Here is a 27,271-nt window from a genome sequence, read left to right on the forward strand (position 1 = left end):
AAGACTGTGAAAACGTGGCCGAAAAATCGCAAGTTGGGAAATAAAAACAGCAGACGCTGAGATATGTGTAATACATAGTGGCTGCAACGTATCCGGGAAGCTTCGACGCCAGTTCGGTTTTTATTCCGTGGCGTTAAGCTCAATTGTTTTTTATGCAGCTGTCGGGACCCGGCAGTCGGTTTCTTACTTTGAAGTGCGCTGCTCCAGCCTGTCGGCTCAGTTGGTGTTGGAGTCGCCTGCAGGAGAGACCTGCCGTGCAGCATGGCAGCCTGAATGCATAGGGAGGAGAAAAGGAGGAGGGAGAAAAGCGGTATTTTTTTTCCTCTCGAGTGCGTTTTTCTCTCCGTAAACCGACTCAAACCTGAACGGACTGAATGTGGACGCGACTGCTGTGGATTATATGCGTTTTTTATGTGGATAAAACACAACAACAGGAGTTTAATTTGTGTGGAGAACTCGTGGATCGATGGTAAGTTACAAGAGAGTGTGCCTCCTCAAACTGGCCCCCATCGGAGTTCCCTTTGATGTGCTGTTGACTCGCCTTTGAAGTAATGTTCGGGGGGAAATGAGCCGCTTTTCTCGCGCTTTAAGATCAAAAAACGCCTCGTATCATTTCTGTATCGTTCAGTTCGGGTTCTTCCTGGGATATTTTGATTCCACTTTAACAGTCGAGGCAGAAAATGGTAAGAAGAAGTCGCTTCTTTTAGTGGAATTCCTCCCCCACAAGATCTAAGACTTTGGTGTACTTGGGATTGGACGTTAAAGAAAGGGCTGTTTTCTCGCTTTAGATGCTGCTTTGAGTAACTTTAAAGACTCTTGACAGGTGTTAACGTGGATGTTTTTGCTATTTAACCATTTCTATTAACCATATAGAACCGCCGGATTTAAGTAGTTCAAGTTTTACGCATTGTAATGTGTCATTGAATCAAAGTGACATCTCTTATGTAGCACATCTGCCTCTGATAAAACGCAACACTGGTGCTTTTTGGGTGCAGCTGCTCTTAAACTATAAGATAGAGAGCAGATAGGATGTTTTAGAGCTCCAGCAGTAGTACACCAAACAGCAGCAGCAGCAGCCAGTGAACTCCAATAACTATTTTGGTCACGTTTTCGATCTCCTCCAGTTTGTCCCACATCTGTGTCCTACAGGTCCTCACGGGAAGGCTCAATTTGACGTGATGTAGCCGCTTGTAATGAGATATAGCGACTTCCCAGAATATGAGAAAGTGTCAGGGATGGATTTTAGAGGTGACATGTGCTCGCGTTTCGCAGCAGACAGCCTGGCTTTAACACTGACATCAGGCGTGATGGATAAGGACGCGTTAATAAAGCCATTGTCCGTGCGTAATGCGCTGGCATGTTGGAGGATTAATGACTTATTAATGACGGTCGGGTCACAGGCTCTCTGGTGATACGTGTGAGTACCTCTTCTCTGAAGGATGGAAGCAGACATCGCTCAGGTGGTTTGATACGCGGAATAAATCACTGGTAAATTCAAATTAATGTGCGTCCTCGCCACTAGCGTCACTGCAGAATAACATCCCAGGTTAAAATATGAGACTCTAAATGAAAATCTGTTTATGTAATGCGGTTAGGGCTGGGCAATAAATCAAGTTTAGGATCTATTTATTTAAACGACATGTAAGGTAAGACTATCGATTTCGTTTTTTGATTCAAAATGATAGATGCCAGGCTCTATAATAAGATTGTTTTCTGCAAGAACCACTAAAAATGGCATGCTTTCTGACAGCAAGATAACCCATTTCAAGTCTAAATAAGGAGCTAAGATGTAATTGACAGAATTTGCTTTTATACTATTAGTACCAATTTGATTTAGACACCTGTTTGATACCAAGGAAGCAGAAAATAAATGTCCAGAACACCTAACTTGAAGTGATTCATTGTTTTTTTAGTTATCAAAAATTGCAGGCAAACTCCTACAAACTGTCTAAATTGCACAAATGCATTGCCAACATTTGGAAAAGTGCACTCTTTGCCAATTCTAACCACTTTTCAGAATGTTGACAGTATATTTGTGCAATTAAATAAAATTATCTGCATTTTTTTGGTTAAAAAATATGCCTTAAAATTCCAAGTTCATGTACTTTTTTGAAACCACTGATCATAAGAATGATGGAGATTTGATCATTTTGAGAAGCAAAAAATACAACCTCAGTGTAAGGGAATGTTAACAATGTTTTTGTGCAATTTAGATAGTTTGCTGGAGTTTTTATGCAGTTTTTGACATTAGAATAAAAAAATTACTAATCTATTTTTGATGCAATGTTGCAAAGGTTTTCTAGAAACATATCAAAGTTTATAATGCAGGAGCTTTGACAATCGTGTTAATTCTCATAAGAAAAAATATCAGGATGCATATCATGTATGGTTGTTCAGCTTAAAAATGTTCAGATTTTTGGTCCATATTGCCCAGCCCTATTTGATGTGCATAATAAATCACTGTTAAATTAGTTTGCGTCCTCGCCAATAGCGCCACTGCAGAATCCCATCCCAGGTTAAGATATGAGAATCTAAATGAAAAGCTGTTTATGTAATGCTGCTGCAGCGTTTTCTCAAGATTTTCTCTGTGAACTAGCCCGTCTCCTTCCGTAAAAGTCAGAGAGGGTCTGAAAAGACTCTTACTGCGTCTTTCCCCCTTTGAAGTTGGGGCGGATCTGGTTTTGATTAGATCAATACTTTGTGTTTCAGAGAGAAGACGGGCAGCCAGAGAGAAGCTCCCCGCTGACATAAGAGAGTGAGGAGATTACTGTAGAAGCTCAGAGGAGGCGAACAACACACAGGACCTCTCTCCTGCTGCCTTCAGAGCCATGAGCCGGGCGCTTATGGACCATATCGCCAGTAGTTTCAGCGAAGATGCCCCTCGACCCCCGGTGCCGGGGGAGGAGGGCGAGGCGCCCTGCTACCCCGGCAAACTCGTAATGATGAAAGCCCTTGAACCCCCTAAATCGGTTCTGCTCGGCTCTCCGGGCTCCTCAGCGAGGAGGAACGAGGATGGTCTTGGGGAGCCAGAGGGGAGTGCCTCCCCGGACTCACCGCTGTCCCGGTGGACAAAGTCTTTGCACTCTCTCCTCGGGGACCAGGACGGTGCTCTACTTTTTAGGACATTCCTGGAGCGAGAGAAATGTGTTGATACTTTAGACTTTTGGTTTGCCTGCAATGGCTTCAGACAAATGGACCTCAAGGATACCAAAACGCAGAGAGTCGCCAAAGCAATTTACAAACGCTACATCGAAAACAACAGCATTGTCGCCCAGCAGCTCAAGCCAGCGACTAAAACCTTTATCCGGGATAATATCAAGAAGCAGCACATAGACTCTGCCATGTTCGACCAGGCACAGACCGAGATCCAAACAGACATGGAGGAGAACGCGTACCAGATGTTTCTGACCTCTGACATTTACCTTGAGTATGTGAGGACTGGGGGAGAAAACCCCAATCATGGTAACGCCAACGGACTGGGTGACCTGAAAGTTGTATGTGGATACCTGCCCACGCTCAATGAAGAGGAGGAGTGGAGTTGTGATTTCAAAGCCAAAGCACTGGTTGGACTGTCAGTGAAGGCTCAGAGGGCCAGCGTGTCCATGAGGGAGGTGGAGGTGATGGAAAGCGGATACAGGTATGACTACAACACCTTTAAACTCTCAAAAGCTTAGTCAGAATCCTCACTCTTTTAAGTTCGCCATGATGCAGACAGCGCTCTGATTATTCTGATGTCAAATCGTGCAACACTCTCCATAAGACCTGAAGTGTCTTCAGGCTTTCTTTACATTTCATCTGTCTTTCACTCCTGGCTCTCTCTGGCCCCTCTCACCATCTCCAGCAGCAGCCCTCTGCTGGCGCTCGCCTGGATTTCCGGGGCTTTGAAATAGTTCAGCAGAATGAGGGATCGTCTTCCACGGGAAAAGTTCACAGAGCACGGCTGGCTCTGGCCCCAGCCGGCAAATAATAGATGATGACATTGCTATGCTATGCCTCCTCCTGTACCACACTGTCCTCACGCTTGTGGCAGCAGGGATATAAATCTATAGCAGATTAACAGACAGCACTTTGAAACTGACATTAATGCAGATTTGTTGCTTATTATAGTCTTTAAGTCTTTGCCTTTGCATGTTTAGAGGATAAAATCAAAGTTTTCATTGATCCTGCAGACACAGACACATGCTTCTGTGAAGATTTTAGCCCTGAAGTGATAGAACCCTTTTGTTTTTGTGCAGTTTGTTGCTAATTACATGAGCAGATTCCTGCTTTTGGTATGTGATGGAAACACAAAACTTGCCAGTTTAAGTGGAAATCCCATGCATTACTCTTATAAGAAACATTGGTCAGGTGGTGGCGCTGTAATTAAGGGATGAAAAAGAAATGTTTGAAAAGCCATGCCCCTCAAACCTTAAGTGGAAGTGACATGTTAAAGGTTTAAAATCAAAGCTTTTATTGATCCTTCATCCACAAGTACACACTTTGTCAGGATTCCAACCAAGAAGGGGCGTTTGTATGTCACTCTGTTATTATTACCAAAATGTGTATTTTTCCACCACAAATGCTCAAATTCCTGCTCTTGAAATGTGCTAGAAATGCAAAACTTTCCAGTATAAGTGGAAATTCCATGCATTACCTTTCTCAGAAATGTGAACCTAATTTGGAGGATGGTGCCACTGTAATTAAGGATTAAAAAAGTTATATTTTAAAGGCCATGCCAATCACACCTAAAGTCAAATTGACATGTCTCAAGTATAAAATCAAACTTTTCATTGATTTTGCATCCATGCATATGTGTTTTTGTTAGGTTTTAAGCCCTGCAGTGGCTCTTTATTTGTTTAGGTAACTCATTATTACAGTTATTTTATTTTTCCACCATTAACGCTCAGATTCCTGCTTTTGGAATGCGCTAGAAGCACAAAACTTACTAGTATAACTGGAAATCTCATACGTTACTTTCCAAAGAAACATGAATGTTTTTGGCCAGGTGGTGGCGCTGCAATCAAGGGATGTCAAAGCAATATTTAAAAGGCTATGCTCCTCACTCCTTAAGCCAAATTTGCATGGTTTTAAGTACAAAATCAACATTTTTATTGATCCTGCATCCACAGGTATGTGCTTTCGTTAGCATCTAAGCCCTGCAGTGGCTACTTGTGTTTGTTTCCGGTTATTATTGATACCATTATTTTTATTTTTCCACCATAAATGTTTAAATTCCTGTAGTTGCAATGTGCTGGAAGCACAAAACATTCCAGTATAAGTGGAAGTCCCATGAATGACCCTCCTAAGAAACATGCACCTAATAGACCAGGTGTTATTAAGGATTGGAACAGCAATATTAGTGTTATTTAGCAGAAATGCTCAATTCCTGTGGTTGGAATGTACTAGAGACACAAAACTTGCCAGCGTAACTTGAAATCCCATGCACTACCCAACAAGGAGATATGAGCTTAATCAGTCAGATGGTGGCGCTGTAATTGAACAATGAAAAAGCAGTATTTGAAAGGCCATGCCCTTATACAGTAGGTTTATTTGACTTGAAATTTGGCACACAAGTCCTGCTTTGCAAAAAAAGCCTCTTGGACCATTGGAGTCAGCCATGATGGATTTTGCATTGTTGGAAAATCAAATCTGTGATAAATCCTTCTACATCTCCAAATTTGCTGTGGTTTTTACTGGCTGAAGCTATTCAAAGTTGCACAAGGCTTGTCAAGGTTTTATTTTCAAGACATTAAATAAACTGAGCAGGATGAAGCTCACCAGTGTTGCCCTTTTCGATTTAAAGTTTGTGGAATCTTTCCACATTTTAACAGGTTTAAATTTCAATCCCAATCTGGCCTCCAAAGATCATGAAAACAAAATAAATGTGACTAATCAATGACTGTACCACATGCTGTTGTGCTCATCCAAAGTGTAAAGAGCGTTTAAATGCATACAGTGCAGATGTAGTAAAACCAATGAGTGATCTTGTTTCATAATCCTGATCTCAGGATCAACCAGAATAACTGTGATGATGATTTTTGCCATAATCCTGCAGCCCTACTGATTTCTACCAAATCTGTTGTGTTATATTTCCATAATGAAGACATAAATGTTGAGTAGGATGCAGCTAGGTATATATCTGCCAAACTGTTTTGATTCTGACCTATAGGAGGCGCCAAAAACACCATTAATACGTACCCCAGGATGATTACCATCATGTACCCCAGACATGAATGGACATAAATTCACATACTTGATGTTATTACTCTAGGGCTGAGTGCTAATACAAATCTGAAGGGCCTTATTGATTGAAAATGTGTTTAGCTTGTCATATATTTGCACATAACTCAAGCCGCCTTCGATCAATCTTGCTGAAACCCATTGGAGACATCGCAAGCTGTCTGTTTATGGTTGAGGAAGCTGACAGCATCCTCCCTTATACATCTAGCTTGTTTGCTTTGGAAGTCGGGTCACAGCTTTCTACCCATGGATGCTTATTCCTCCTCTGACATGAATGACATCGTACCCTTCTCCCCCCTTTCATTGTCACACTACAGATTCAAAACATGTGGAGCCTATTTCTACCCTTTTCCACTTCCCTCTCCTTACCTCTTGTCTGCCTTAGTTTCTTTAAAAAAAAAAGCAGCTACAGTACAGAATCAACACCTCCCCTCCTCTCAGCCCCTCTCACTTTCTTCTTCCCTCTTTTCTTGTTTGCGTCAATTCTCCTCTGATTCCCTCCTTTGCTGCCTTCTCCACTTTTATCTTTTTCCTTTTGAAATCTCAGGGATGGGGACTAGGAGGCATGCTTTTGGAGAGAAAGTGAGGGGAAAGAGAGCGGAAAGGAAGGACAGAAAGGAGGAGGAGGAGGAGGGTGCAGAGAATGAAAGAAAAGGAGGGAGGAGAAAGGATAAATAAGGGGGGTTAGAGAGAGAAGCAGGGAGGGAAGAATGCAAGGCCAGCTGTGTTAAATACCTGACTCTTTGCAAACCCCTCTGAAGGTCAGACCAGAGCTGGGGGGGCCTACAGCTTTAGTCCTGCTGGGTCTGAAGACCCCTGCTTTTTCTCTCTCTCCTTTCTTGCCTCTTCTGACACACTCTCATGCTTCCGCTCCATACTTTTTTTCCCCCCTCCCTGGTCACTCCCCCCTTTTCTCCTCCTTCTGTACCATGGCAAGAATGCATGCACAGCGGGAGATTAATGCAGAGGAAAGAGTGAGGGAGGTGGAAAGAGAGAAGTTGTGGGCTGTTTAAGAAGGCTTAAATGGGGCATAAGGAGAACACCACAGCTTTCCCAGGGCAAATGAACTTGTTTTGAAGGGCTGAAGTTTGCAAAAACATCAGACTTTGCCAGTCACGGTCATTTTTTAAAGGTTGAAGTGGTTTGAAAAGCACACAAGGTCATATCCCACATCTAAACCTGTGCTTATAACAACCTTTCCTCTTTATATCCCATGAGTAGCATTGCCCAAATGTTCAATATGTTGATATCACAGGTTTAAAAGCATATGTTAATGATTGAAAGCATTGGGAAGTACCTAAGCTTTAAGAGAACTTAAGTAGTAAACCAAAAGCTGCAGCACGCTAAGGACACTGCCTGAATTGCACAAATGCATTGGCAGCGTATGCATGCATGTATGCAATTTGCATAGTGTGCAGGAGTTTGCCTACAATCTTTGGTTACTTAAACACAAAATTACCCAAAGCTGGATGCCCAGGACTTCTATGTTTCTAACAATAGTGTCAAAATAGGTGCGGGTATTCTGGTATTGTGACAATCCAACCCATGAGTTAGGGTTAGGGTTACTTTAGTGATGTTATCCTCACCATACAGCTTTCTCATCCACTTGATTCATACCTTATAACAGTTGTTGTGCATTAGCATCACTCTAAACTCTGTTATTCTAACCTCTGCAGATCATACAAGAAAGGAGACTCCCTCAACCCCTGCCATATGGGCGCTTTCGCCCCCGTCAGCAGCACCAACGACAGCGAGGTGTCCAGTGACGCTCTCACCGACGATGCCATGTCCCTCACTGACAGCAGCGTGTAAGTTACTAACAAACCATGCAGATGTGTGTTGAAGAACCTGTGCACATGAGCGGTAAAAGCTGAATGACTGCTGGTGAAAAATAAAGAAGGAGAAGCTTCCTTTTAGCTCACTGTGAGAGTCAAACTGGATGGAAGCTTTTGCCTCTTGAAACAATTTAAACACCAGGATGTGGTCTGAGGCTCCATTCATCTATTCTGAAACATCTTTTTCATGCTGACAATGCAACGAGTCTTTGTAAGATCATCAATATGGCCAGATGAAAAGCTCCTCTCTGATGCTACTGCAAAACAAATGCATAATAATGTTGGAAAAACACTAACTGCAGACATTTTATCACTTTTGTGTGCAAGCTCTGCATTGTTCTTATGTGTCACTGTCACTGGATTATTTGCGTTAAACTATTTGGTTTTTGATGGATGATTGGTCTAAGTATGTAAGCGGTGCAGTGGCTGTAGGGATGCACAGAACTGATGTCTGTGGCAGATGTTTATCTGTCAAATCAATGTCAAATCAATTAAGGACATGTTAGAGCTGATTCAGAGGTTTATCAGTGGGTGGAAGATGTGACCTTTTGGACAAACTGATCTGTTTTGGTTGTCGAGATTAAAGGGCATTATGAAAAAGAAGTACATCTGTATTTGTGTAGGCAGTTGGCTGAATTATTACTTTAAACACCAGTATGGGCCCTGATTTTCACATGGTGCATCTCTGATTGCCTGGCATAATCGATGCTATTTATTATAATGACCAAGTGATACATTATGTTTTGGATTTTGCACATTAGTTTTTATGGCAGTTGTTCAGTAGGTGCTTAGTTCAAGTGGTTTAAAGTTGAATCTTGTAGAGATTTTCAGTCTCCATTTATCTACCTTTACATTTTTGGATTAAAAGAAAAATGTTTGATCATTAAAGTGCTGGAAAGTTTCAAAACTTGGTGTTATGACCTGCAAAGTGCTGGCAAAAGACAGATTTGTTTTCACTTTGGTGCAATTCTTGTAGAAATCCAACAATATTGACATTTGCCAGAGTAAAGACATGGAAGTCCTTTACCCCCAATATTGATTTCTTGTTCATTATAAAATTTGCAAGGAAGTCTCTAACTGTCTTAAATGCATGAAAACATTAGGAACACATTGCACTAAAATGCTATTTGTGCACTTTAATCTAGGGATGCATAGGTTAGTTTTTGCCAATATCAGCCCTTTGACAAATATCGCCATCGGCAGTTGATGTTGGCATGAATAGTTGTCAGGAGCAGACTCGACGGCTGATTCATAAGAAAAAGTACTACTAGGCAGGATGGGACCTGTTGGACAAACTGATCTGTTTTGTGGTCAGAGATGTGAGAAAATGTTGGCAATGTTTTAGTGTTACTCCAAAATAAGTAAATAAAAATCATCAGTATCTGCATTTGTCTGTTTCTACAATAAGTGCATCTCTACTTTAGTGTGAACTCTTTATAAATTATGACAAAAGATCTGGGCTTTATTAAAGCTTCAGTGCTTTCAGATACTATTAGACTATGAAAATGTCAGTGATTGTAAGGGATGCACCAATAACAATGCCTGAATCAGCTGTTTGAGATGCACAGATTGTGAAATTCAGGACCAATGCAGTACTAAGTGTTTAGAATTGAAGTTAAGTCAATGCAGATGTTTTACTTTCACTTATTTAGGCATAAGTCTTCTCAAATGCCAACATTTTCTCTTTTGTTTAACCTTAATAACAGCTCAGAATTTGCCCAGCAGGTCGTTTCCTCTGCCTGTTCTCCAAATCAGCTGTTGGATGGGCTAGATGTGCATCTTTTTTTGACATTTGTCTATACCCACATTATTTGCCAATCATTCTTGTCTGTCAAAGGGTCAGTCTCGGCTGATATGGATGTTAAATGGATGCATCTGTGCATCCCTAGTTTCTGTGCCGATACCAAGCCTAAGTAATGGTACTTGCAGTCCTAAAACCTTGCAGGTACTGTGCTGGATATGTTTTGGAGCCATGTTTGCAGTTTTGTGATATTTTAATGTAGATAATGATGACAAAAGTAGAGCTGGTTGCAACCATGCCCTCATATATTGTCAGGAGGAAGGATGAAGAACATCTGATGAAAATAAAACAAACCTGAAAAAGTGGAATCGGTGCATCCTTAGAGATTGCATTCTTTTAAAATGTCTGGCATCAGAAAGGACTGAAGAATCTATAATATTGGCAACTGTATGGAGTCACTATTGTTGCAGAATTGCACCTTTGTGCTTGGATGAAATGTCTGCTTGCTCTTGAATCTTCAGTTTCTTGTAAAAACTTCCAGCCCTTTCTTGCTCGTGAAACTATCACTCTGATTTTTCTTCATGCATGCTTGGAAAAAATCAGAGAATGGCTTTTTCACAAACGGGCAAAAGGAAGAGAAGCAATGAGAGGAGAACTGCAACTGAAGGTTCAAGAGCAAGCAGATATTTAGAGCTCAAACTGAGAAAACCTAAGCACAAAGATGTGGTTTTGAGCATCAATGCAGGTTTTAATGTAATGAAAAATAAGCCATACTCTTAAAATGTTGAAATGCAGTCTTGAGTTTTGCAGCAATAATGACTCCATGCAGCTGAAGTGCCAAAATTCTTAAGTGATCGGTTAATAGCCAAAACAGTTGATGATTGACTTCCTTTGGATCAACATGACAGGAAAATGTTTTTAAAGCATGCCGCCTCTGTCCACATGTGGTTTGTGCTTATCTGTGTACGTGCTGAGGGCCTCGTTCTTCTAAGGGTTTAGTTGGCGTAATCACATGCGCCTTTAGCAACAAGGTACGATGAAGTCATTGCAGGGTGCACAGCTCAAGGCCAAGTGCACTAAGGTCAGCTCCTTTTAGGACACAAAGCAGAAAAAAACATGGTGCAACCTCTCCTGTGCCTCATTAAACATGGGAGGCATCATGGGCCCACAAGGATGACGTCACTGGAGCAGAAATGTTAACCATGACCAAGCTAAAGATCCGTGCGGGTGCTGATGTTCAGAACATCCAGAGGGCTGGGTTTCATATGATGTGACAGCCATAAAGAGTTTTTTTACAACAGGGAGTCCTCTGTTCTGGCATATCTCTACACAGTTCTGCTTCAAAGAGGCCGGGGCCCATATAGTCGTTTTCTGCTGTACTTTGCCCAGTGTAGTGACAAAGCCGCGGCCACAGGGACACAACCCCCACCCCTCCTCTGTTCTGCCCGATCTGGCCTTGATCAGAATATCAGCCTCTCTTTAGGTCAGTTGAAAGCACCCATAAACATTTGAATTTCATTTACAGATCAAGAAAAGAATAGAAAAAGGGGAAAGCAATGGGGGAGGAGGCGGTTGGGTGGGAAGAGAAAAGAGAGTGGTGGAGGAAGGGGGGGGGTGGATTTTTGCTTATATCTTATTTATGGATTTGCTTGGACGCTGGGGAATGCAGCTGCGCAGACTTCAAACATTACCTTATCTTACAAACCAGCCTTTTGATGTGCGGAGATCAGAGGCTGGCTGCGGCAGCGCTTGCCAAATGAAGATTGGGAGGGGGTAAGGGGGGGGTTGCTTATGCGCATGACTGTGGCATTTCAAAGCAAAAGTGGAAAAGTGCTCCTCAGTTAGGCTAGGTCACCAGGAAGCTGCTGTTTAGCATGGGAGAAAAGACAGTTTCACTCTGTCAAGTGCTTCAGTTTGATGCTGTTTGTTTGATTTCATTTTTCCAACCAGTCAGCCTTTCAGTCCCTCAGATAGATTTAACCAGGTTAGCTGCACCCTTGGGTCCTGTCCTGGGGTAACTCTTTGAATGAGAAGTTAATGCTAACAGTGTCTTCAGCTAAACATTGCAGTCAGTAGGGGAATGCTAATGCTGACAGTACTTCTGGCCAGTAGAGCTGGTGAAAAAGGAAATGGCCAGCAGGGTTCCCAGTGCTTTACTGGTGCCAGAGCTGAAATGAGTGTCATTTCTAGGGCAAACAAAACCTCCTACCACCTCACGCAGAACCATTAAACCTGGCCGTATAAACAAGAGTGGAAATCCTGGCTTAGTCTTCCTCCTGAGTGTCTTTTTTCGTGTTCTAAAATTAGGTCTAAAAGATCAAAAACAAAAAAGGATGGAAGAATTAATAAATTCAGTTTCTTCTTGCCTGAAATGCTTTTGATCTCCCCAGTTGGCTAACTAGTTCCTTCCTGAATGGCTGTTTGGTCTTAAACGATGAATCTGATTGGGTAATTGACCTTTGTGATCTCTCTGTTTCCCCCCAGAGACGGCATCCCTCCGTATAAGCAGGGATCCAAGAAGCAGCTACAGAGAGAGATGCAGCGCAATATGAGGATGAACAGTCAAGTCTCTCTGCCTGCTTTCCCTGTAAGTACACAAACGCATAGACGTATATCAGCGTGCACAAACATGCACAGAAGTCTTTTTGAACCTGGGTCCCACAGAGTAATTTCCATACCACCCTCTGTTCCGGGTCTCTCTTGGTTCTATGAATAGTCCCACAAACTGTATTTTCAATTCAACAACACCAGCAAAGATCTGAAGAGTAACGTCAAAGATGTACTCCCACACACATGCATACACTCACGTAGGCGCACATGCACACTTGGAACTGCGAGCCCCCTTGCTACCTTTGGTGTCACCTACACCCCCATTAGGGTTCCTTGAAGTCTGCAGGAGACGGGGGGGTCTCTAAGCTGTTTATCGCCGCAGCGCTCGGAGCACACCAGGGTTTTTCTTCCCTACCGATGCTGTAAATATGGAGAATAGGGAGAGATGAGGAAGATCTCTGCCGCTTTATCCCAAGGGCTCTGAAATCAGCCCCGGTTTCCCAACAAAAACACAAAGATACTCAGACACATTCACACGCACATGCACGCACACGCCCCGCTTTGATCCGAGGATGAATGGAACAAACGCACAGGGAAGTGACAACTTCCAACAGAGCTGGCCCCCTTTTTTTCTACAGAGCCACCACCCCCCTTACATATACACACACGCACTCAGTCAACCCCCCTACTCCCCGAAATTCAAGGCTTCTTAGGGAAGAGTTTGAGCGTGTCATGTGAGCTCTGAGTGGGTCAGAGGGGATCTGGTAGCTTAAGGCTTAAGGCTAACTTCAGTGAAGGAGGTCCAAAACAGACTGTTGGGTTACATACAGGGCTGCCAAGATTTATCACAATAACGGTGAGTAATTAAGATCCACGACTAGTGAACTAGTTTTTATCGCAATTAATTGCATGATTTATTGTCCCTTTCAACAGACTTCAGTTGACACAGAAAGGTCTCCCTGCAGCCATAGTGGTGTAAAACACAGTCCACCACCCCTAAAACTTAACAAACTTATTCATACATAAAGACTGTATTAACAGACAACAGACATGACTTTTATAGACCAATATTCACATTTTATATAGGCAGGTAATCACAATTGGAATAGGCCGATATTCACTGCTTATAGGCTGATATTTACAGCTGATAGAGGTTGACGTTCAAAACCAATATAGGTTGATTTTCACTGCCAATAAAGGCTGATATTCACAGCCAATATAGGCAGATATTTAATGCCAGTATGGGCTTATTTTCACAACCTTTATAGGCCAATATTTAAGGCTCTACATGGCTGATATTCCCAGCCAATATAGGCTGATATATACAGCCAATAAAGGAAGATGTACGCAGCTGAATTAGCATGATATTCACAGGTGATATAGGCCGATATGTAAAGCCAATATAGGCCAGTATTTACTGCCATATTAATTGCTGAGCATCTGTAGGAGGAGGGTCTGTAGTCACTAGCTGACAGAGGGCATTTTACCACCTTAGTTTGCAGAAGTGGACATGCTCCTGTCAGAAAATTGAGTTACCCCTATGCTTGTATACAAGGAGAAGAGCAGTCCATTTAAATCGCCTAATAGAGCTGTAACCCTAGCTCAACCTAACTGTGGAAACAAATGTTCGGAGTGTCAGGGAGACGTCTTGCAGAAGTTAAAGTCAAAGAAGCAGCCTTTTAAAATAAACTTGATGTAACCCCGTTTTTCTCTGTTATGAGACATGCAGCAAGTGTTAGTCGCATAAGAAAAAGATCCTCAGATTGGTTCCTGCCTCTCCTCTCCCACTGTCCCTTTTTTGCTTTATTTTTTGCTTTTATTCTTGTTTTTGTTTCCCGTCTGATTTTTGGCAATGGCTGCCATTCCCATGGTGCACCAGCCCTAGGCTCCATCAGACAGTGCCTCTTTTTCTCACTCTTTTCTCCCCTTCATCCTAACTACAAAGGCTTGGGAGAAACAAAAAAGAAGTAGAAGGAAAATCAAGAAAGCCTCGGTGTAAAAATGCAAATAATTTAAGATGTGTGTGCTTTCGCTCACACGTTCTCGCTCTGTCACTGTACTGTACCTCAAACGTGCCCAGTGTGTGACGGGGGAATAAATTACCTCAACCTGTCTGATCTCCTGTCCTTTTTTGGCACCTTTATCTCTTTCCGGCAATCCGTCCCTCTCTTCATTTTCTTTTTCTCTTCCCTCCTGTGAGCACACATCTCTGCATCTCAACTTCTCCCATATTTTTAATCCCTCATCCTTTCCTCCCTGGAGTTCCCTTCCACCCCCTGTCGATATGTGGCTTTTATTCCAAGATGTAAAGCCACTGCTTCCCATCTATCTATCCCTCCATCCCTCCCTCCACCACCCTATTCTCCCCCCACTGAGTGTTTGATATTTGACGAGGAAGCCTTTGAAGTGAGCTGACTTTAAAGAGGCCTGCTGATGATGACAGAGGGAACCAGCCGAGGCCTAGCCCAGCGTGACCATACGCCGAGGCCTGCCACCCCTTGAAACAACCCCGTAGCCCTGGGTGCATATCAGAGCGCCCAAGATCAGTACCACCAGTATTTGAGCTTGAGAACGATGCGTGCGTGTTGGCTGATGAGGGGAGCGGATAGCTGATGTCTTTGTAGAAGTTGGGGAAAGCTGAGGTTTGGTCACGGAGGAATGATACAGCAGCTAATGTATCTCCTTCTCCCCAAAGCGCACTCGCCGTCCTCCCAAGGAGATGGTCCCGATGGAGCCGGCAGAGTTTGCAGCCCTGCTCATCTCCCGCCTGGAGAGCCTGAAGAAAAAGCAGGACACCATCAACTCTCTGGAGGAGAAGCTGCAGCAGATTCAAGAGGTTTGGGTGAGATTTTTTTAACAGGAATATTTGAATATTGTCTTACTTGCAAAGCTGGCCAGATACCATGTCCGTTATCAGACAGATCTATCTCGCAATCCTCCAATCTGAACCATTTGTGCCCATTCTGAGAATGGACCAGACCAATCATTCCTTTGGCAGGGTTTAGTTGTACTGCAAGCTGATAGCAAAAGCTGCTGCTGGTGTAACGATTAGCTTGGAAGTAGCTGTAGTATAGTGGCAGTTTTATCAGAATGAGTCCAAGACTTGCTCTGGCATGAGTTTGCAATAGTTACATGCAGGGTTTAGTTGTATTGCAAGCCGGTAGCAGCCAGTGAAGCAATTAGCTTGGATGCAGCTTTAGCTGCAGTTTTCATCTGAACTGGATGGTATTTCTTACTTGAAAGAATTGCAAGAGTTGCTTCTCTTGATCAGCTTTGGCATGATTTGAGCCACCAACTAGTTGGAGTTGCACACTCCTGCTACCTCATTTTGTCTCGTCCCTCTGATTGGCCTCTAACGTATGTGACAGACTGAATGTTTTACCCTATGAGATTGTTTGCAAAGTCCTGCCCTTCCCAAACACTTTTAGGTCTATCAGATGGATGTGATATATGTCTGATGCAATGAATCTGGTGTTTCTATCTGGCATTTCTGGTTACTAATAAATTTGTACGCCTTTTTCCCAGGAGGAAGAAAGAGAAGATACAGAGATTATTGCAAGTGCTCCTCAGATTTCTCCACACCCTTTGGCCCTCCTGCCTTGTTCATCCGAAGAGGACCCACAGGCCATCCTGGACGAACACCTCTCTCGCGTCCTGAAGACCCCGGGCTGCCAGTCCCCCGCCATCATCCGCCACTCACCTCGCTCTACATCGCCAGAGCACAGTGCTTTCACACGGGCAGCCTTTGGAATCAAGACCCTGGTAAGAACGGGGCCCTCCACTTCTTCTTCAGTCTCAAGTCCCGACCAAGCCGCCATCACTCTGTCCTTGGGCCCTGGCCGGACCCTCGTGAGCAGGCAGAGTACGAAACACATCCACCACCACTACATCCACCATCACGCCAGCCCCAAGACGAAGGAGCAGATCGAAAGGGAGGCAGCCCTCAGGGTGCATGGACTCTGCTCCAGCAGCAGCCAGTGCCAGCCCTGCCAGCCCTGCCAGCCATACCAGCGCAGCCGCAGCCTGGGTAGAGAGATGTGTGGGGCCGTGTCATTGGACAACAACATGGGGTCAGTTTAAGCACTTCCCAGAATTCTTTTTCATGTTAATTCCAGTACTGAATGTATAAATAACAACTCTTCTTGCGTCTAGACGTTCCAGCTCTCTGTCTCGGCGTGTGTGCCGTGCAGGGGCCGAGGATGGAGCAACCGAGAGGTGTATGGAGGAATGCGGACTGCCCACCGACACAACTGACCCCACCCAAAATGTGCTGCAGTGGATCCTTGAGAGTAAACGGCAAGGGAGGCACAAGTCTCACAGGTAAGAATCAGCTGCTAAGGTTTTTAACAGGGCTGTCAAGATTGATTGCATTAATCGTGACAAACACAATTAGGGCACAGTCTGCCTAGGTTTGTAACCAAACAGGAAGTCAGTTTAAAAAATTCAATCATTTGACAGCCCTAGCTTTTCTTTTTCTCTAGAATATCCTTATGTATACCCCTCTTCTTTTTCTTTTGCAGTAACCAGAGCACCAAGAAAACCTTTGGAGGCTCTTCTGCCCAGACGCACACGTGGGGTGGCGGTGGAAGCTGTGGCCACCTACGTAGCCACCAGCCTGCCCAGCCATTCATCCAGGACCCAGCTATGCCTCCTCTGCCCCCTCCCAACACTTTGGCGCAGCTGGAGGAGGCCTGCCGCAGACTGGAGGAGGTCTCCACCAAAACCACCAAGCAAAGGTACATAGAAACTAGAGAGTAGAGGCTGAATGCTGCTTTTAGCTGTGGTCTTTTGGTTTCTAACCATCCTAGATTGTTTAACGAAGGACAGTGGGATTGATCTAGGCATGCATAGTTCAGTCAAGCTATTGTAGTAGCTTTATAAGGATGCATATTATTTGCATGGTATCGTATCTGCAGACATAATCATTTTAGCAGATATTTACAAGCTAATATATCGGCTGTGCATATTGGCCTTAAATATCTGCAAAATGTACAACTGCACCATCAGGTACAGGTGGTTGCCTTGGGTGCCACATGCTCAAAGGGGTCCACCTTGAGACTTGAATATTTTAAGGAAGGCTCTCAACGTAAACAACTACCAGACTATGCTTCTGCACTCCTCTGAGCTTTGCTTGACTTAGCCTCACTTAGCTCAGGACATACTTGGAGTTTTTAAAATAAAAACAGTATTTATCTACCAGTGACTTTAGAAATATAGGGTATCTGCAAAAATCCAATGTCGTGCATCTGTAACTGCAACATACCTTCTGTCATGCTTTGCATTTATGCCATCAACTTCTCGTTCAAAGACTGTTGTGCATGTGCAGACTTTTTCATGTAAACATACTTGCTGAAGCAAATACCAGGGTTTACTTAAGCCTTGTGTCTACGTTTTTCCAATATGTCTCCTCAGGCATTCAGTGTCCAGTGTCCAGCAAGAGAAGAGCCACCTAGTGCCTGTCCAGGGTGAGGGGTCCGTCCCTCAGTCTTTAGCCAGCCCCAGCCCCGCTGGTCTCCTCACCACCAGCCCCGGTCTCCAATCAGAAGAGTACGATGCCTCTAGCGTCCTGCCCTCCCTCTCCTCTCCTCCTCTCTGCTCCTCTTCCTCCTCCTCTCAGCCATAGCCTCCACCTTGCAGTGTACTTCTACCCTTTTAACTCTTCCTACTTGACACCTGCTTTTGCTCGCTGCACTTGTAGGCACACTGACGAGTAGCGAAACCTACATATTGCACACACCCACGTACATCACTTAAAAGAGAGGGTGACCCCCTTTTTCTGCAAAGCTTATTTGAAGCTTTGCACGCAGATGCTTGTGTTTGCATTAATAGTGTGTGTTTGTGGGGAGTGTGTAGTCACTGCACCACCTGACTGAGACATCCCTTTCATATATATGTATCATTTTTATTGGCTGTCCTTCAGTGAGCTGGCAGTCGGCTGGGGCGAGCAGAGCTTAGCAAAGAGAGAGAGCTCCTCTGAAGTGGGCCTACAAAGCCTTGGACATAGCTGAAGGGGAATTGATAATACTGTGCCCCTTCTCCATGCACATACACAACACACAAACACACACTAGCTGATGACACTGGGTCACTCACTCAGTTTGGGGGCTGTTACTGTATTTCTAGTGTAGTCCCGTCCTCTTTACACTTTTTAGACACAGATTTTTGATCCTGTAGATGTTTTGCCCTTTTCTGATTTCCCTTTAATTATTATATGAAGTTTCCTGAGGCTGTCTCTCTCACACTTCTTCTTCTTGACTTCCCCCAGGATGAAGGAGTGTAAAAAAGGCTCAGGTGTGTGCAGCGGCGAGACAGTGGTGACGTATTTCTTCTGCGGTGAGGAGATTCCCTACAGGAGAACCATGAAGAGCCACAGTCTCACTTTGGGCCACTTCAAGGAGCAGCTTCGCAAGAAGGGCAACTACAGGTGTGTAGCTCAAGACTAGAGCACCCAGATTTGTCGGTTAAAGTTTTACGAGAGGAAATCCACTGATGTAATGTGAACTTTTGCCATGGCGCCGCTGCGATATTGTGATTGCTGGCTATAAAACTCTATCAGTTCATTGGCCTTGATCTAAAAAGTGTTTGAAAAAAGGAATGCTTGATAAATCCTCTCACATGGCTCAAAGTAAAGAAGTAGATCCCTGGAAAAGAGAAGCTTTGTTGTGCTTTCTAAAGGTCCAAAAAATGGATATTAAATGGCAAATTTTGTCTCATGTCTATAGATTGTTGGGAACTGTGGGTTCGACTTTAAGTGTACGATTTTAACTGATGTCTTGGCACAACTTTGGGACTTTTTAAGGGCTTTAAAACCATCAGCATTGCCTTGTCAACCCTCAGGACCCCCCATTAACGCCTCAGTGAGAACTTGTGACTCAAATTTCTGATGTTTTCCATTTTATCAGAGTAATTTGACAAAAAATAGAACATCTTAGACTTGAGGCAGTACAAAACATGTCAAATCAAAGAGACAGGACAAAAAGCATGTGTTTAAGGGTTTTCAGGGATTTTTGGGACAATTTTATTTGCTGGGCACACATTTGTGACCCACTGAAAAGGGCCCCCGACCCACTTTTGAGTTGAGCAAATTGCTTTTTTAATTACAATTATATGCTAAATTTATAGGTTTTCCTTGACTTAGAGGTAGGATGCAACTTCATAGTGCCTGTTCTGTCAAATATAAAGTTACCGCTGTTAAATTTTGATAAAAATATGCAAGAGTGCATGTACAAAACGATGTCCAAGATACTCAGCTAATGAGACAACTCTAGTTTAGTTGCTTTCTGCTTGGGCACAACCCAGATAGGACTAATGGGCCTAATAAGCTAAAGTGGTGAATAAAGGCTAAGAAGGGTAGCTTCAAAGTACCTTTTCTGTCAAATATGATGTTAAGTAATGTCAAACACTAAGAAATATACCCAGGAGTGCATGTACAGAATGACTCACAGTTCTTAGTTATGCTTTACTTTGCTCTTAAACTTCGGCTTCTTTACTTCCTGTTTGGATAAAACCTGCTCTTCCTTTACATAAAAATCAGGAACTTATGGAAGATCAGAAGTAGCAACATTACCTTTACCATGAAAAAAGAACCTGCTACAGACAGAAAAGTTAATGAAAATGGCCAAAGGGAATGATTAAAAAGTGAAATGTTTGATATCACAAGGTGCAGATTACTTTTGACTTGTCCACTGAGCCATCTGCGAGTTTTTTAAAGTGTAAAGAGGAATTCAAAGGAGCGGTGGTGTCCTTATTTTACATCGCTGTGAGGGCAGGAAGACTCAAAGCTGAGTAGTATCCAGCTGCAGCCTTGCTATGGTGGCTTAATTGCAGTGCGCATAAAAGGACAAAACATCACAGGATTAAAGCGATTTTTCAAAATTTAATACATCAATTTTGGACCTTAATTGTGTCACGATTAATGTGTTAAAAGCTGACAGACTGAGAGCAAAGGCCTCACTTTGTAACAGTGCATTTCTTACTTTTGAGACCTGGTGTGTTTTCTTCATTTATTTGAGGTTTATTCAAGTGTACGTTCAGTTCTGTTATCAGCGTTTAGCTCTGTGTGCATGCAGTCTGATTCAGACCTCTGTTTTGTGTTTGTATGGAGGGGGGTGCAATGAAAAGGAAAGGACAAGAGCGAGTGAGTGAGGGAGGGTGGGTGGTGCGGGGGTTAGTGGAAGAGTTTGAACTGCAGCGATTTGGGTCCCATCTGGTATTGATTTCCATGCTAAGGCACACTTAATACACATGGCTTTGAAGCCCCGGCCGCTTTCATTTCAACCAACAAAGACTCACACAAATGGCCAGCGTGCAAATTCTTCACTGATGCTATCAGGAGCTCTTTTCTCCCTGCCCCGCTGCGTGCACGTTTGCGTACATCAGCGTGCTTGCATTGAACGTGCACAGTGTTTACACATGTTGTAATCATTTTATGGATATTTTTGAAAGGCAGATTGTTAAATGCCAGACTCGCTTGTTTGCTGTACTTCAGGGCGCTGACTGAGGCCCCACAGCTTTAGTGAGAGATTTCACTTTGATTGCTCCTTTCCAGTGGGCATTAAAGAGAAGGAGATCAAACATTTATTGTTTAGGCAGCCACGGTCTCCAGGATAAGCACGGGTTGAGTATTGTGTTAATAATTACAGGTATCCGGCTCTTTCTGAAGGGGAAAAAAACTGAAGAACTAATAGAAACTTCTTCCCATCCAGATGTGAGCAGCGTTTTTTGGATCAACAAATGTGACAAGCACTTAGCTGCGATTCCCCCACATCTGTCCATCTCCCCCTCTTCTCCTCTCTTCCCCCTGGCTCGCTGTCTCAGTTCCTGTGTCATACCATCCACATTTTTTGGAAAGAGAGCCGCGCGGCGCTTTAATAGCAGCCAGAGAATGTGTAGAGTTGGGTCATTTCAACATGGCAGCGGTTCAACAAAGAACAGTACTGCCGGGCCCTGCCAGACGATATTGGTGCCAGATGTCAGCGCAAACGCAGAGAGAGAGAGAGAGAAGGGGAGAAGAGGGGGAAAAACAGATCTAGCCACATAAAACATGTTCCAGTGGAAATTCAGGCCCGCTCTGTCTCTGTCTGTCTCTCTCAGCAAAAAAAGATCATGGCTCTTTGAAGATTTTTTTGAAAGAGTAGAGTCCTTTTTTCCCTCTTCCTCCTCAGGATGAGAGCGGAGGACACAGTTATTAGGCGTGTTTTATGGTCTTTCATGTCCTCTTATTTATCTGCTTTGTCGTATTTACCCCCTCTCTCCACCCTCGGAGCAGTGGCAGCTATTTTAGATGAAGTCTCAGTCTTAACATGAATATGTTCACAAGTTTTGGTCACATTTCGGTTCTTTTTTAGCCTTTAAAGTTTTGGTTTAGATTTAGTTGCAAACATTTTAGTCAAGCTTTAATCGATAATTCCCAAGATTTTAACCATTACTATGCATCATAATGCTTTCTTGATCCCCTTATTGAATCTTTTTTAACACTTGTGGATTATTTTGAAAAAGAAAAGTGCCAAAATAGTTTTTTTATGTACTATTTTTTAGCTTACATTTATAGGACCGCTGAAGAGAGGAAATATGGAAAGAGAGAGCATGCACCAAACAGCACCAGGATATGGAATTGATCCTGCAACCAGTGCATCTAGGATTCTTCTCAGGCTCTACAAAACGAGCCGACGAGCTCACATTTACACTGCTGGGAAAACTAGCATATATCTCCTCCAAACGACTATTTATACAAGTTACTCACCAAAACTTTAACTGTCTGTTTCTTTATGTGACATTTAGCACATTGTAGTGACGTCTAAGTTCCTTTTTCCATGTAAACATTTTGCTGAGCTGTCGTTGAACACGCCATTGTTACCACGCATTACAGCATTTAAATAGCTAATTAACTTTTATCCTGCTGATTTAACGCAAACTTCAGGATTGGATTAATAATAATTACCAAGGTCAGACAATGTTTTTGTCTTGGCCTCTTTTAAAAATGGGAGAGAGCGTGAACGTACAATTTCTAAGCAGTTTTCATCAGTAATGCGCCGCATGTGCATGCTTAACCGGTGGTTTTTAACCGGTCAAGCATCAGGACCCATGATCACCTCCTGTTCGACCACTTGCTGCTTAGATTTTTAAAAACTTAAACAAAAATTGAGCAGTAATACCATGTCCTAGGAAATTTAAAAATAGCCATGGTGTTGCTTTAATTACCGTCGTGGTGCTGCATAATGAGCGCACTTTTATAATAAATGGAACAACAAACATGGAGGATGACTGAAATCTTCAGCTGTTTGTCCCAGCATGCATTACAGTTGTAGCAAGAATCCAAAAACAAGGAAAAGTATGAGTGAAATCCTGACTGAGAGGAAGCTATAGTCTTGTTTGTTTGTGAGCCATTGGTGATGCAACCTTGGCAGCTTGCTGTCATTGGTTGTTGTCAATATTCCATCAGACGTGCAACCTACAATAAATCTGGGAAATTCTTACCCAAAGTTGGGGTAAAGTCATGCAGGGTTTGGCCTGCTTAGTGGGACTTGATGCTAAGTTTGGGAGTGTTGCCATGGCTGATTTGAGTGGATGAGGCTAACTATCCTGCAGCAGCAGTGGCCACTATGATGAGTCTGAATGCTACTCGTAGCAGCTGGATCGAATGAAGTATTTTCCAATGATGAAATGATTTAAATCTGGCATCATAAATGAAACTAAACCTACATGTTTGTGGTCAAATGTTTATTCTTAGCTTGTCTTTGTCATGCTAAGTTTGTTGACAAACACTTTTCATTCACAAAATCAACACTAACCACAAGAATAACTTGGATAAAGCCTTTCCGCCGTCTCAAATGAAGCTGCTTTTATTAGTAGTCTCCCTCATGCTGATTGGCGTGTGTGCATCCAGACATCTTAGCAAGAAGTCTGCAGCTCTATTTTTTATTACCAGAATCACATGTTGGACTTTGTCAGCCTCACATCTCATTAAAAACAAAATGCTCACAAACACGGCCACATTCCAGTCACCCCACACATGGAGCAAACCGAGGCATTTTTCCATTACATAGTTAATGAGTGAAACCCACCCCTGCTGCTTTCTCTTCCTCTAAAAACCAGGCTGGGGGGGTTGCATCATTAATGGCCCAGTGAAGTCATGGCTGACAAGAAGCCCCTCCTCACTTTTTCGACAACACGCACACACAGAAAGTTGTCAGTCTGCTGCCCTTCCTATAGCACCCAGCAAGAGCTCGTGCGATCAACGGGGGTAAGGAAGTACACGGTGTACTGCCTGCTCCTCCTCCTTCTCCTCCACTTTGTTCTTTTCTTTGTCCTGTAATAATGAAACAGGGATGAGGGCCCAGTGAAAGCCCGTGCACGTGCGTCTCCTAACAAGTGCACGAGCGAGTGCAGGAGTCGGGGTGGGGATGGGGGGGTAATGACAGGCAGACTTCCAGGCACCCAAAATTTCAGCCTTTGTCAAAGGACCCCTTCATTTGCACGCTGGCCTAATTGGCCCCTGTTAGCCGGGGCAGAACTCACAACAACTGGAGGTAGAGAAAAAAAGAAAGGGAGAGGTAAAAAGAAGAGGAGATGAAGAGCGTGAGGCTCTTATTTTAGACCAAGACGTTTTCACAGCAGGGTCCACCCCACCCTGAGAAGTCTGTGAGCCCAGCCGGCTCGGTTGAATGTGCTCCGAGTGGCTTTTAACAGACAGCGGAAATGATTCTTGATGTTCAAAAAGGTCCAACAAAGGAGGTGGCAACAAGCTGTTTGACTTTTTGACTCTTTCTTTTGACTTTCATCATGATTCCTGCAAGGAATGGGTACGAATACTCCAGTAGTCCGCGTAGACATCCTTACTGGAGTACATTTTGATCCAGATTTCTCAAGAGAAAAAATATACATTGCAGCAAACGAGGATGAACAGATAATAGCTGTGGAAACACAACCAAGATCAGGGTTTATCAAGCCAAAATGAGACTGAACCACACTGTTTTACTTATGGAAACATACCGTACACAAGTGCTGTCTGACTCTGCCCCAGCAGACTTCAGACCAACGTTACTCAACCCTGCTCAACCAAAAAGCCAAATTGTTAAAAAATGCCTTTGCAAGAGCCACCATGTAAGTGGTGAAAAGTGGCAAAAATGATTAAAGTGACAATAAAAATAAGTTAAAGGTGGCAAATAATGGTCAAACAGCAGCAAAAAAGGGGAAAAGTAGGCATAAAATGGCAAAAGGTGGGTGAAAAGTGGAGAAGAAGTGGCAAAATAGGGCAGAAAGTGGCAAAAATGGGTGAGAAGTTACCAAAAAATGAGTTACAGGTGGCAAAAAATGGCCAAAAAACAGCAAAAACATGGCAAAAAATGAGTGTAAAAGTGACTTATATGGGCAAAAATGTGAGAAAAATGGTCAAAAAGCAGCAAAGAGTGGCAAGAATGCTGACAACAGTGGTATTTAATGGCAAACCGTGGCTTGAAAAGGGCAAATGTGGCAAAAAAAGGAAAAAAATTGCGAATGGCATAAAGCAGGATAAAAGAGGCAAAAAACTTGTAGCAAAAATGGGATAGAAGTAGAAAAATGGACAAAATAAGGCATAAAGAAATGCCAAGAGAGCTTAAAGCAGTAAAAATGGAATAAAAGTGGCAAAAAAAAAAATGAAATAAAGGTAAAAAATTGCAAATAAGGATTCAAACTGATTAATGTGACTGACAATGGATAATTTCTGAGGTCATAGTTTCCGTTTGTAAAGGTTTTCTGGGGAAATATTTCACATTAAGACATAAAAGAGCCACATGTGACTCAAGAGCCACACATTGAGTGTCACTGCTTTAGATGCTGTTTCTCTGAGCTTTTTAAACTGACACCTGAACGCGCCACAACTGGGACTCAAAAGTAGCTTAAGATTGTGTTTTTTTTTTTTTTTTTAAAGTTGGTACAGCTTTGGCATTTTAATAGACCTTCTCTCTGCAGAAATCCCCTCCTCCTCCACTCTCTGGAGTTCTCTCTCATTGCTGCTTGTCTGAAGACTGTGCCTCTCTGGATCCGTAGATTCTAACTCTGTTGTCTCTCTTCTGCAGGTACTACTTCAAGAAGGCCAGCGATGAGTTCGAGTGCGGTGCGGTCTTCGAGGAGGTGTCCGACGACGGCTCCTTGCTGCCCACCTACGAGGGCAAGATCCTGGGCAAGGTGGAGAGGATGGAGTGAGGACCTCTCCCCGCTGTTACTGTGGACTACTCTCTTCAGTGGACTTCTTCACACGACGTCTTTTTAAGCTAAGACTGGAGATGTTAAAGGAATGTCTGGGAACTGGACAAAAGAAAGTTGTGGCTGTTAAAGGACTATCATGAGAGCAGCCTGCCTTTAAGTGAAGAAAACAAAGGATTGTATGTTGCTGGACTGAAACATTTCCATGTTTCCAGAACTCTCGAGACTCTAGGTGAACGACCACTCCTCAAAGAAGCGGGGTTAGAATCCGAGACTGACAGCCGACCTGCCCCAGCCTGTGCCAGCACCTGCTCGCACCTCACTTATATGTATATGCAAATATACATGTACATTGCATTGTATTGTGATGCTCGTATTGCTGTGTAAAGATTATATTGCTATTTATTGGAAATATCCCTGCCCTGAACCCTTTTATTCTTCCATGGACAAGCTGCTTGGAGTTGGAGAAACTTCTATTATTTTTCCAGATCCTAGAATATTATTTTTTATTCATTCCCGTCTGTGCATCAGTTCTAGAGCAAAGGAAATGGGTTTTATTCATTTTCTGCCCCTCATATTGAACTGTAAACTTCAAAGATACCTCTTCAATAACTCCACTCGTGTTCCTGGAGGTTTTAGTGGGACATCTCTGATCTCTTGGCTGGAGAGCTTACTGCTGAAGCTTTGAGAACAGCTCTCTTTTCACTTAAAAGTTTGATAATATATTTACTACTGCAGTGCTATTTGTGGTTGTGTCCCCATCTGCTCCGAAGGGCCCTGGGTGTACTTTGAAAAAGGAACAAAAAATGCTATTAATGTTTAATTCCCTTCTCTGGGACTGTGCCCAGCTAGCCTTGATCTGTCGCGTCTTAGTGCCTTTGTTTCAGTGGCGCAGGCATCGCACAAATCGCCTACGTATTTGCTAAGAGGAAACTGCCCTGAACAGGTCCCCAAAATGTGTTTACACCAATGTTCATATTTACCAACGAAAAGCTCTATATGTGCTCCCCAATGTGCTTACCTTTGTGATTGTGTGACTGAGTTGTTGTTGAGTAGGGGTTACTCTTTGTGTGTATTTGAAGCCTGCACTGTGCTGCAGATGCTAATGATGGTGGTGATTTACACTATGTCCATAGTGTTTTAATTGAGTACAGTAGCTGTGCCTACATGGATTCTTGCCGTGTTTTACCCAGTTTTCAGGGTCTTATTACTCCCTTGGTTTTCACAAGGGGCCTTATGTTGAAAAGATATTTTTATGCCTTTAGTATCCGTTTCATCATGTTTATGTTTTATAATATTTTTCATGGCTTCCTTGGCTCCACTTGTAAACTGTAAATTATGCGTTCTATAGAGCTCAGTTGAAAAGATGCCTCGGTACTTTAATTATTGTAATTATGAAGAGATGTAGCCTTTATTAAAATGTTCTATTTTTCAAATTAACACATGGCTTCCTATGGTTTTTGTCTGTCTTCTGATGGGATGTTGTATGGGTTTCTTCAGCTCTAATTGGGACGCTAATGTGTGCACACGCCGGTGTTAAACCAACTACACGCACACCCCCGCTGTGGAGAGTGCAACTCCTCAGATCCAGAGAGAAATCTCCTCCACATTTGCATCCATTATCAGCTCTTAATTTACTCCCTGTTGGAAATTAAAACATGCAGCATTAATTTGGCCACCAGAGCCTCTGTGATTTAGTGTAAGGAGAAGAGTATGGAAGCGTGTTTTAATGAGACATTTG

The 27,271-nt window shown here is 43.1% G+C and overlaps 1 protein-coding gene across 3 annotated transcripts; it reads left to right on the forward strand.

Moving 5' to 3' along the window:
* The first annotated feature begins 237 nt into the window (after positions 1 to 237).
* Positions 238 to 26,923, forward strand: LOC121503907 (axin-2-like). 3 transcript variants are annotated; one of them, XM_041778511.1, is made up of 11 exons: positions 238 to 469; positions 2,710 to 3,637; positions 7,896 to 8,027; positions 12,280 to 12,382; positions 15,041 to 15,187; positions 15,871 to 16,415; positions 16,498 to 16,665; positions 16,866 to 17,081; positions 17,758 to 17,892; positions 18,611 to 18,769; positions 25,404 to 26,923. In XM_041778511.1, exons 2-11 carry the CDS (start codon positions 2,829 to 2,831, stop codon positions 25,528 to 25,530), a joined length of 2,541 nt encoding a protein of 846 aa, XP_041634445.1. In that variant the 5' UTR covers positions 238 to 469; positions 2,710 to 2,828; the 3' UTR covers positions 25,531 to 26,923. The 3 variants fall into 3 exon arrangements, with proteins under 3 accessions (XP_041634445.1, XP_041634446.1, XP_041634448.1); XM_041778512.1 differs by having other exon boundaries at positions 15,041 to 15,181; XM_041778514.1 differs by lacking the exon at positions 17,758 to 17,892.
* The last annotated feature ends 348 nt before the right edge of the window (positions 26,924 to 27,271 follow it).

Source organism: Cheilinus undulatus, linkage group 21 (genome assembly GCF_018320785.1).
Source record: "Cheilinus undulatus linkage group 21, ASM1832078v1, whole genome shotgun sequence".
Classification (NCBI taxonomy): domain Eukaryota; kingdom Metazoa; phylum Chordata; class Actinopteri; order Labriformes; family Labridae; genus Cheilinus; species Cheilinus undulatus.